This window comes from Spinacia oleracea, chromosome 4, assembly GCF_020520425.1.
Source record: "Spinacia oleracea cultivar Varoflay chromosome 4, BTI_SOV_V1, whole genome shotgun sequence".
NCBI classification, from domain to species: Eukaryota; Viridiplantae; Streptophyta; class Magnoliopsida; order Caryophyllales; family Amaranthaceae; genus Spinacia; species Spinacia oleracea.
In genome coordinates this window covers 35508081-35520471 of record NC_079490.1, presented here as the reverse complement: position 1 = coordinate 35520471, position 12391 = coordinate 35508081, and the positions used below count along the sequence as shown (strand labels likewise).

General features: G+C 37.8%; 1 protein-coding gene across 1 annotated transcript; it reads left to right on the top strand.

The window, feature by feature from the left end:
* Positions 1-7232: 7232 nt before the first annotated feature.
* On the top strand, positions 7233-8919 carry LOC130471455 (uncharacterized). The gene is made up of 3 exons (XM_056841594.1): positions 7233-7393; positions 8149-8320; positions 8497-8919. The coding sequence occupies exons 1-3, from the start codon at positions 7233-7235 to the stop codon at positions 8917-8919; spliced, it is 756 nt and encodes a 251-aa protein (XP_056697572.1).
* Positions 8920-12391: the final 3472 nt, after the last annotated feature.

Sequence of the window (12391 nt, the reverse complement as noted above, 5' to 3'; positions counted from 1 at the left end):
TTAATACGATTCAAGTAAAAAATGAACTATTAATTATACCTCGTATTAAAGAACTTGGAGACAAAGTAATACTCCCTCCGTACTTTTTTAGGGGTTACAATAACCATTTTTTGCCGTACTTTTTGGTGCGGATTTTGCCAAGACAAATTTTAATATATCCAAGGCAATGAGACTACCAGCTGCCCGAAATCTTCTATTGCCATATACGTCAATTATAAAACTAAATCAAATCATTCCCATTATTTTGTTGCCAAAAATAGAAAGCCTTAATAAACCAAAAGGAAACCAAATTATCGTTAGTTCGTTTCCCTTGTTTACCCTTTACATAATTGATCTCATAATTACACATTGTTTCCTTATTTTTATTCTTGGTTTTACAAAACTTTGTTTTATTTTTATTTTCTTTTTGATAACCTTAGGTTGTACTTTTGTACTTTGTTAAACTTAGCATTACAATGAAAAAAAAATAGTGTGTCAAATGTTCTCCATCATCATGTTTGTAGTTGTAAGTAAATATCCCATGACCAAGTTCATCAACTAAGGCTTTTATCATTAAACGCCCATCTAACTTACCTGTTCGGATTTTGGACTTCATATTATATATGGTCTTTTATACCGCTTTAAGGGAAGGCCGAATTCTTTTGTCTAAGAGAAGACAAAATTTGGCGAGGTTGAATTCTCGACATGCTCATTTTTTCAACATCCAAAATTTCTTCTTTTGTCAATCGACGAGAAGTAGGATGTCCACACAAGTCAGTACAAAGTTCATGGTTATGAGAACTATTTTGCAGTTGAAGAGACCAAACCCCGTCTTATTTCTTATCTCGTATTCGAAACGAACAATCTATAAGACGAGTGCTACATAGCTTGTTTCCCTATCTTGACTTGTAATCAATGTTATACACCTATCTCGGTAAACTCCACCACTATCACAACCAAGAGTCACGTAAGGATCTTTCCAGGAATCCTTTATCGAGACGACGTATTCTTTGACTCATTAAACTTCTTAACCTCGTCAAGGAGTTCTTCACGAGTTTGAAACTTTCTATTACATAACTCTTGATATTATCTTCAGTCATTTTAAGCTTGATTATTGAAGACAAACCTAACAACATATTAGACGGGAATTTTTTAACACGAGCTTAAAATAAACTACTTCATGATTTATATACATTCGAAATAAAAATAAAAAACGTAACTCTAATATACATGTACTCTATCATTTGCTGCAACAACTAATGAAAATGAGTAAATAATTTACCTTTGCAAACTTTAAGGGCCCGCCTGAATTAGGGGAAATGGGCTGTAACAATTAATGGGATAATAAACATGGGCCTTATCCTTATGCCTGGATTGAGGTGAATTAATAGGGCCAGAAAAAATTCCCCCTGTTATGAGGGTAATGCACTACCCTGGCCCCCCCTCCCAGGGTAACTATTCACCTAGTAACTTATCTCCCAAAATTAAAGCCCAGCCATTCATTATCTCTCACATGCGTCACATCTCAATCATCATTCATCTCTTTCCTCCATGGCAAAGATCTTCAAGCTTCATTACCTGACATTTTTCGTTCATTATGTTCACAAATTTACTTTAAATTTCAGTTAATTTTACAATACGTTGACCTTCGATTATATACCAAATTTGATGAATTTTTTTTTTTAAAAAAATTAAATTATATTTTCAGGATTTTTTGCTAGATTTGGAACAAAAACAAAACACAACAAACACATGAGATGCGATTAAAAGTTCTAAGATATGTTCTCACATTATCGGAATGCATGGTTTAAAAAAAAATAAAAAAAATGAAATGTAAATATGAAGTTGATGCTATCTGCATGTTAAGTGAAAATTTTCTGAAAAGATGAATGACGGGGTTATCTATTACCTTCATGCCAAACATAACAAAATATAAGTTCTAGAAATTTATCCCCCTAATTATTCCAATTGTAATTGTTCTCCCCATAAAATGTACACCCCTATCCTCCAATTCTTTTGTTAATACGGGATCCTAGGTAATTAGGTATGAAAAGTATTGATTGTTAAGGGGTGATCGACAAAGCAGCATATGAACCGGAAACAGTGAAATAGAATTACCAACTTGGTGCTTCCAGTAAATATAGAAAACAAAATAAGTGGTGATTTGGTATATTATGGTTCTATATTTTTGGCAATAAAGTATAATGAGAGATTTTATTCAATTTTATAAATTGTCATATATGGCAGTAAAAGATCACGGGCAATGGATAGCTTATTTGCCTTGGACAAATTAATTTTTGCCTTGACAAAATCCGTACCCGTAATTTTTTAGGGGTAGCAAGTTTGTTTTTGTTAACTTTCCTAACCCATTCCCAAATTGTTTAACATATTATACTTTTCTACCCCACTCTCGAAGTCTGTTTTTGGTATCTTTCCTACCTCGATTTTTACTTCCTTCGTCTCAATTTAATCGTCACACTTTCTTTTTTCGTCCATCCCAATTTAATTGTTACATTTCTTTTTAATGGCATAGACCAACTACTTAATATTTTATTATCTCTCTCTTCTCACTAACAAAAGTTAGGGTCCCAATAATTCTCTTAAAATATTTCTCCACTATCTACCATTAAACCTACTTTTCTATTAAAATATTATAGATAAACCAACTTATACTTATCGCATAAATCCTCGTGAAAAACTTAGTGCGACGGTTAAATCGGGATTGAGGGAGTATTTTCTGTTTCTTTATTATCAAGCAACCCCCCTTGTTTCAATATTATATAGCATTCAACTAAACTTGTTTAATACTCGTGTCATTCAAGTTGCAACTCCTAAAAATAAGAAGGGAGTATGATATATGCATTATTTTATAGTGTTTTTACCCCCGTTAGTGTTTTTACCCCCCGTCCCTTAGTACTTTCCTGTGGTCAATGAGCTCTTAGAAGCCATTTTGAGTACTATATGTGTTGTGTAGTGTGTCTTAAGATTTCAGGTCGTTTAAAGAGAAATTGGCCTTTTTAAGCTCGTTTCGTGATATTACGGGCCACTACACAATCCCGAGTAGTTCGGGACGGTCATTGTCAACTCTTGGGAGCTTAGGATGTTCATGTTTGAGCCCCAAGAGTTAGACTCGGTGATTAGGATGTTCATGTTTGATCCCGAATAGTTTGGGACGATCATTGTCAACTCTTGGGAGCCTAGGAGGTTCATGTTTGAGCCCCAAGAGTTAGACTCGGTGATTAAGATGAATAAGGACGTGTCGAGCCGGTCGCCCTACGACTGGTGGGCGAAAGGAGACCAACCGGGAGAGCCAAAAGGAGAATTTCCCTTTCGGCACGCGCCCGATCGGGCCCCCGTCGCTCGGTGCCCATCGGGCGCCTGTCACGCTATAAGCAAGGAAGACTTTAATTCCGCCAGACGGGTGGGTTGCGAGTTGTTCCCCCGATTGGGCAACGACAACCTATGGGTGCGTTTTACTTAGTTTATTTCCGGTTTTTTTGTTTTATTTTTGGGCAAGACTATAAATATAGCCCTTAGTTATTTGTATGGGACATCTTATTCTCTAGTATTAGAACTTCTTACTTAGTTTATTCTCTAAAACCTTGTTAAACATTTATTTTCATTTTAATTTAATCTTGAACCTTTCAATTATTTACTCGTTCTTCGTTTAGGTATTATTTCGTTCCTTAACTTTGTTATTCATTTTCAATTCATTCCTTTGTTTTATTAATTTCTTTAAATCATGCTTTCATTAAATATTGTTATTTTGTTTAATTTAATCATGCGTAAGTAGTTAATTTTCTAAGGTTTAGGGGATCCATGAATGCATATTTGGGATTAGATTTGGACTTTATTATTGATTAATTGATGAATTGATTGTGATTTCTATAGCTTATTTTAATTGTTCGTCAATTCTGTTCGGCCGGACTATTTTGATTGAGATTGGTTAACCTTAGATTATGCGTTGAGAGGTATAAATCTGATGTTTTTGATCTGTGGCTATTAGATAGGGTTTATTTATGGTACATAGCGAGAGCCTGCTAGTTATATTCTCATAAGGAATTCATAAGATTCTAGAGACGCATGTTTTCCTAGTTATGGTTATTGATTGATTGTTATTGTCCGTTGTCCAATCCTGGTTTGCACTTGTGGTGAACCGTTGCCCTAGATTCCGTTATTGTTCATTTTTCCCGATTTAATTCCCGTCGTAGTTATAATTATCAAAACCAACCATTTTCCTGTTTCCAGTAGTCTAGACCTTTACTTTAATAGCAGAAAGAACATTTTTCCCCGTGGATATGATCCCTACTTCCCTTGCTATATTCTTAGTTGGTGAACGTTAGGTTTATCTTTGATAGGAGTGCGATTTAGCCTATCAAATTTTAGCGTCGTTGCCGGGGAAACGATTTTATTTTATGTTATTAATTGTTTGTTCTAGATTATTGTAACATCTCAAGGGACTTCCGTTCCTTGAGACCGGATGTCACAATTGTTTATAGTTTCTTTGTCTATGCCCATGACCGTAGGTACTAGTAATCTTACTCCGTTCGATCATGAACCTGAAAGGACCTTTCGTAGATGAAGAAACTTCATCAAACAGTTGAGAGATTATTCTGACTCTGAATTTGAACATCTTGGTAGTGATCTTTTTTCATACAGATTCAGAGATGGGTGACCAAGCAACAGAACCGAGGCTTACAGACTACTCTAAGCCAAGTATATATGTGCTACCTAAGGAAATCATGCTTACTATTGCAACTGACAGTTTCAAAATTGAGCTTGCGTTGATAAATATGATTGAAAGGCATCAGTTAGGTGGGGGAGAAGGGTGAAGACTCTAATCTCCATATTCAGTCTTTCATCCAATATTGCTCTACTATCAATCAGAAGAATGTAACCCCATAGCAGACTATAGAGATGCTTTTCCCGTTTTCTCTAAGCGAAAAAGAAAATCTATGGATAAATGGGTTAAACCGAGCTGCAATGAAAATCACTGACTGGGAATCTTTGGCTCTTACTTTCTATGTGAAGTACTTCCCACCTAAGAATACAACCCGTTTGAGAAGTCAAATTATTTCCATCACACAGTTGGCAGATAAAAGCTTATTTGACGTCTAGGAGAGGTTCAACGATCTGCAGAGAGAATTTCCACACCATGGTCTACAACCGTGGTTCTTGATTTAGCAGTTTTACATCAGTCTGGTTAATGATTCTAGGCTCATCTTGGATTCTGCTGCTAATGGGAGGTTTATGCAACTTCCTGTGTCTAGAGCTATGAAGGTGATCGAGGAGATGTCTATTCACAATGCCCAGTATGGGAATCCCAGAGGCCTTTCCAACAAGGGTGGTAAGCATGAGATTAATTCTATTGAACAACTTACTGCTCAGATGACTGCCTTACATTATAAGCTTGATAATATGAAAACTACATCATCTCAATCTGCCCAACCTGTTAGTGTAGCTGCAATGAATGCCCAAACTGTGAATATCTGTGATAGTTGTGGGATGTCTGACCATTATACACAGGAGTGTAGAAGCTCCATTGAGAAATGTAATGCATTTCAGGCCTACAAGCATAACAACCCATACTCCAACTCTTACAATGAGGGGTACTAAAACAATCACCTCCTATCCTACAGGAGTACTAATGTTTAAAACCCACACCAGATCCAACCTCCCCCACCACCACAACAACAATACAAGTCTAAGGGCAACTATAACCCACAACAGTCAGGAGGACCACCTGGGTTCTCTAGATAATCCTATACCCCTCCACAGACACAAATTCCATCACCACAGCCGTAGGCCCCTCAGCCTGACCCTATGTTAGTGGGGATGCGCAATATGATGCTCCAAATGCAAAAGTCTCTCAATGAAAAGGATACAAAAATTGATGCTCTTGCTGCTCACAACAAGATCATTGATACTCAGTTGGCTTAGATGGCTAATAGTATTGCAGGGAGAACCCATGGGAAACTTCCTTCACAGCCTGAGAGTAAAGAGACTACAAGTTCAATTACCTTGCGGAGTGGGCATGGGTATGAAGGCCCTTCTATACCTTTTGATGTTGATCCTAGAGTGTCTGCTAGTGGTCCGGTTGAGAAAGTAGCTGAAAATGTAGCATGTGAGAAAGAGGCTACACCAGAGATTAAGAAGAGGACTAAGATTCAAATACCACCTATTGTACTCCCCTTTCCAAACCGTCAACTCAAGAGTAAGCTAGACAAACAGTTTGGCAAATTCTTGGATGTGCTAAAAAACTTGCAGGTAACTGTTCTTTTTACTGAATTGGTTTTACAATTTCCTGCATATGCTAAGTTTATGAAAGATATTTTGACCACAAAACGTGCTTTTTGTGAGGTAAAGACTGTAGCTTTTATTGAGGAATGTAGTACTTTACTTCAAAATAAGTCTCCACCCAAACTAAAAGACCCCGGGAGTTTTTCCATCCCATGTAACATTGGAACCGTTTTTATCGATAAGGCTCTGTGTGATCTAGGTGCTAGTGTGTCTGTTATGCCCTTGTCTGTATGCACTAAATTAAACATGGGTGAGCTAAAGGTTACTAACATTACACTACAAATGGCTGACCGTTCTGTGAAATACCCCTTAGGTGTTTTAGAGGATGTCCCCGTTAGAGTAGGTAAATTTTACATACATGTGAATTTTGTGGTGCTAGACATGCAGGAGGACTCCCAAATTCCCATTATCTTAGGCATAACCTTCCTTCATAGATTATAGATGTAAAAAGTGGGAAATTGGCTCTATCTATGGGGGATGATAAGTTTACTTTTAATATTAATAGTGCCTTAAAAAGTCCCATGCTAGAAGAATAATGTTATCGAATTGATGTGGTTGATCTTATTTTGCGAGATAACGTCTCTCAAGTCCTTGAATGGGATCCTTTAGAGGCAGTGCTTTGTTGTGAATCTTCTGTAGGTGATTGCAGTTCTTGGAGTGATGAGGTTGATGCTCTAGAGTTAGCTCTTGATGGTGGAGAGCTTGAACCAGAAAAGAGCACCAAGGTGAGGAGGTTAGTTCAACCTGTTTGTTTTGTGAAAGAGGTAAAGAAACCCGAACTTAAACCTCTTCCTGCTAACCTAAAATATGCATATTTGGATGATGAGGAGCTTTGCCCTGTGATTATCAGTACTGCACTTGATGAAGGCCAACTATCTCAACTTCTAACTGTGTTGAAAAAGCACTAGAAGGCCATTGGGTACAATATTGACGATCTAAAGGGTATTATTTGCATGGATATGATACATTTAGATGATAACCAAAATCCATGCATTCAACCTCAACGTCGTATGAACCCCATCATGCAAGATGTAGTAAAAGTTGAAGTTATAAAATTGCTTGATGCGAGTATTGTATATGTTGTTTCTGATTCTAAGTGGGTGAGTTCTATTCAGTTAGTTCCAGAAAAAGGGGGGACAACAGTGGTTAGAAATGAAAAGAATGAGTTGATCCCAACTAGGGTAGTTATAGGATGACGTATGTGCATTGATTATAGGCGTCTAAATGTTGCTACTAAAAAGGACCACTTTCCTTCCCTTCATTGATAAATGTTAAAAAGGCTAGCCCGTCATAAGTTTTTTTGTTATCTAGATGGTTATTCTGGATTTTTCCAAATCCCCATACATCCAGATGATCAGGAAAATACTACTTTTACTTGTCCCTATGGTACTTTTGTATACCGTAGGATTCCCTTTGGTCTATGTAATGCACCCGCTACCTTTGAATGTTGCATGATGAGAATATTTTCTGGGTTCATAAAGTCTATCATGGAAGTGTTTATGGATGATTTTAGTGTCTATGGTACTTATTTTTATTCTTGTTTGGCTAATCTGACTAAAGTGCTGAAATGATGTGAAGATTGTAACTTGGTCTTAAATTGGGAAAAGTGTCATTTCATGGTTACTGAAGGGGTGGTCTTGGGGCATTTGATATCTAATAAGGGCTTTCTGGTGGACCGAGCTAAGGTCCAGGTGATTGAACAATTTCCCCCTCCAGTTAATGTGAAGGGGGTTAGAAGTTTTCTTGGTCATGCAGGGTTTTATCGCCGCTTTATCAAGGACTTTTCTAAAATTGTTAAACCACTGACCAAACTCCTCCTCAAGGATGCCAATTTGTGTTAACTGATGCTTGTCTTGAGGCTTTTGACAGGATTAAACATGCATTGATCTCTTCTCCCATCATCCTTTCTCCTGAGTGGGACCACCAGTTCGAGATTATGTGTGATGCAAGTGACTATGCAGTTGTGGCAGTTTTGGGTCAAAGAAAGGACAAGGTCTTGCATGCTATCTACTATGCTAGTAAGACCTTAGATGAAGCTCAAGTTAACTTGCTACTACTGAGAAAGAGCTTCTCGCCATAGTCTACGCTTTGGACAAGTTACGTACCTATCTGATTGGGTCCAAGGTGATAGTCTACACTGACCATGCGACCCTTAAGTATCTTCTCTCTAAAAAGGAAGCCAATCCTAAGCTAATTCGTTGGATACTACTGCTACAGGAGTTTAATCTGGGGATCCATGATAAGAAAGGGGCTGAGAATGTGGTTGCAGAACACATGCCTAGATTGAGATACGATGATGGTAAGACTGCTACAACGATCGATGATTCATTTCCCGATGATCACTTACTTGCAGTTACCATTCAGTCACCATGGTTCGCCGACTATGAGAACTACATTGTGGGGGGTACTCTTCCGGCCGATCTGACAGATCAACAAAAGAAGAAGTTCCTGCACCATGTTCGTTTCTCCTTTTGGGATGATCCGCATTTGTTCCTTGAGACTATTGAAGGGTTGTACAAGCGGTGTGTTCCTGAATGGGAAGTTCATGGTATAATCAATCAATGTCATTCTTCACCTTATGGAGGCCACCATGGACCTTCCAAGACTCATGCTAAACTGTCACAGTGGGGGTTTTACTAGCCTACCATTGTAACACCCTAATAATTCCTTGCTTTTATAAAAATCATTTTCCAACTTAAAATAAAGGAATTACTAAAGCATTACCGCCACCATGATAACGGTTAAGGCTGTTACCAGAATTACGCAGCGGAAATTAATGTCAACTAACTTTTAAAAACATAAATAATGTAATATTGAGGCCTCCTACAATTTGGAACCATAATGGCCCAAAAACCAAAGTATAAATAGTTTAAATACGAAAACATAATTAAAGTATAATTAAATAGTTCAAAATACGAAAACATGCAACTCTCTCGATCATCCCAAGCCACATGATTCCGATCTACCAACCTGCTATTTTATTCTACTCCCCATCAATGCAAGTGCAAATGATAGATCATCATAGGGTCATTAAGGCAAAGGCCATGACCAAACACACAAAGCGCGTAGTCAGCAAAAGCTGAGTACTTACAAGAATAGAGTGAACGAAACTAAAACATACATCACTCACTAAGTACTAATCAACATGCAAAAGCCATATAATCATAAACAATCAATCATGAACACAAGACTCGACTCTTGACTCGACTCTTGACTCACAATTCAATTAGAATAAGCTTCGAACGGGCCAAAAGAAAGTTCCATAAAGGAAAAAGGTGATGGGAGCCAACCATACACCCAATAATAAATAATAAATTCGGGCCATACCGAGTGTCGGGCCATACCGACGGAATTCCTGCGCATATTATAAATGAAACAACGTCTTGTATCATTAGTAGGAGTACGAGATTTCCGGCAAGACTCCCCCATTGTTCATACTCAAGGTATATACGTTCCAAGAGTTTTGAAGCTTGTTCTGGTTGCACTTTACGTTTATTAATATTTTATTAAAGGTGAACTCAAGACTCAACAATGTACATTCATACAATTAATAAACAACAACCAAAACAATCTTATTTTAATGCGTTAAGACTTGTGATCAACCAAGCAAGACTCTTGTGAAATTACTACCATGTTCCTCCTCACCAAAGTGAGACTCCACATCATGCACATTAACATGAGGGTTGTGCCCTTGCACGACAAATCCTAATTCATTTCATACATAATATCCCCAACTGAACCCTACATGTGCGGTGGCTTACACGAGCTAACCCTTCACATGATATGTGGTAAAATAAATAGTACAACGAGGTACGAATAATTGGCTCAAAGTATGCTAGACATCCCGTACAATAGCATACAAATAATTAATCCATCCCTTGCATGTGAAACAAACCATACATGCATAAATATTGAACAACATGATTGACAATGAAATCCATACTCATAATAAACTCAACATGCTTGTTCAACCAACAATTCAATAATTCCAATAATATTAATCCACATGATCGTTCACCAAAGCATATATGAATCCACATAATATCATTCACATCATCAACAATCATGTAATGTCATTGACAAAAGGTGTGGTCGCCCTAGACTTGTACGTACCTTGAATACCTAAGCGTAGGGGCCACTTTGCAATAACGAGCACTCAACTAGAAATCACCTCCTATCATCAAAATAATGAAACTTAAATTATTCCCATGTTCATTAAATTTCCAGCAACTTTATAAAATCTAAAACCTCATTTTAACTTTAGAATTCAATCGTTTTTCAATAATATAATCGTCTCAATTTGCAAAATCAATCCCTTGTACGAAAACATACTTTTTCCGCCTTTAAAATCAATAAAAATCAACACTTTAAGCCTTTATTCAAAAATGAAAAGATAATTGATTATCATAATTAAAATCATCACCTAATTATGCTAATCAATTGACTCATTAGGTCTAGGTTAAAACCCTAACTTGAAAATCCCAATAAAACTAATTTATTATCATAAAAATCAATTCTTTATTCAATAAACAAATCTGAAAATTCGTCCTTTAATAATTAAAACAAGCCTAATGAATCACAACACGCAAATCCTCAAACCACGGTATTCATAATCGGTTCCCAGCATTTTAATTACTCAAAACAATATTAATATTATAATTTAAAATACGGAATTGAAATAGAATAGGTAAGGAAGAAGAGAATTATACCAATCCGGCCTATAGCACGGAACGACCACGAATTAATGTGATTGGGCGAAAAGGAATTGAATTACGAACACGAACAACACACACACACACACGCATGTGTACGCGTAGGGACGAAGGGACGCAGCAGCGCTTGCGCGCGGGACAGGGCACACGACACGCTGGGGTGCGCGCTAGAGGAGGGGCGAGAGAGCAGGGGTGTGCGTTGAGCACACGAGCAACAACAAGGCACAGCAGCAGCGCAGGCATGAGGGCTCGCTGCGGGCTGCGGGCGAGTGAAGAGAGACGAGAGGGAGTGTGGGCGCTGGCGCGCGAGGGAGCGAGTGAGGGAGTGCTGGGCGCTGGGCGTGATAACACACGAGGGCACAAGGGAGAGCAGCGCGCTGGGGCGTGAGGCCAAGCAGCAGCGACGCAACAACAAGAGGAGGCACGAGCACGAGGGCACGAGGGCCGTGCAGCGTGTGGACGAGCCGAGCAAAGAGGAGAGAGGAAGAGTGATGGGCAAGCAAAGCAAAATAGGTTTTATGAATTTTAGGGGCTCATTTAATGATGAGGAGTCCTATTTATAGGCTCCTAATTTTTAATGGGCTAGGCTTAGGAAAATTGGATTGGGTTTAGCAATTAAATGATTGGGCTAGCCAAGAGCTTGGAATTAAATTCTTTTGATTGGGCTTGTTTAATAAAACGAATTGGACTTTTTATTTAAAAAACCCGAAGCCTTTAAAAATCATTTGCAACCCATTTAATTTCCCGACTCAAGAATTAAATTCGTTTCGTAATTAATTAAAGTAATAAATATTCTAATTAATTAAAATACATTTAAATAAAATACATTTAAATATTATTTAAATGCTAATTAATCGCAAAATGCTTTATAAATATAATAAAATATACTTATAAATATTATAAAAATACGAGGTATTACAACCATGTTCCAAGATGCACAAGATTTCATTATGGCTTGTGATGCGTGCTAGAGGACCGACACCATCTCGAGGAGGCATGAGATGCCAGATAATGGAATACTTGAGGTAGAAGTCCTCGATGTCTGGGGGATTGACTACATTGGACCATTCCCACCATCTAAGGGTAATCTGTATATCCTTGTTGCTGTAGATTATGTATCTAAGCGGGTGGAAGCCGTTGCCTCGCCTACTAACGAGGCTAAGACAGTCATCTCCATGTTCAAAAAGATCATACTCTCTAGATTGGGAGTTCCTAGAGCGTTAACCTGAAGGAAATATGTCCTTCACCCAATGTGCATTAGTCTAATACCAAAGGTTCAGATTAATTGCGAAAAATTAATTCAGTGAGATCAAGTGATCGGAACAGCTGGCTGGAGCAATGCTTCGTATCAGTAAGTTCTAATCCTTATTAGGATCACATCTTACTCTTGACTGAACCTA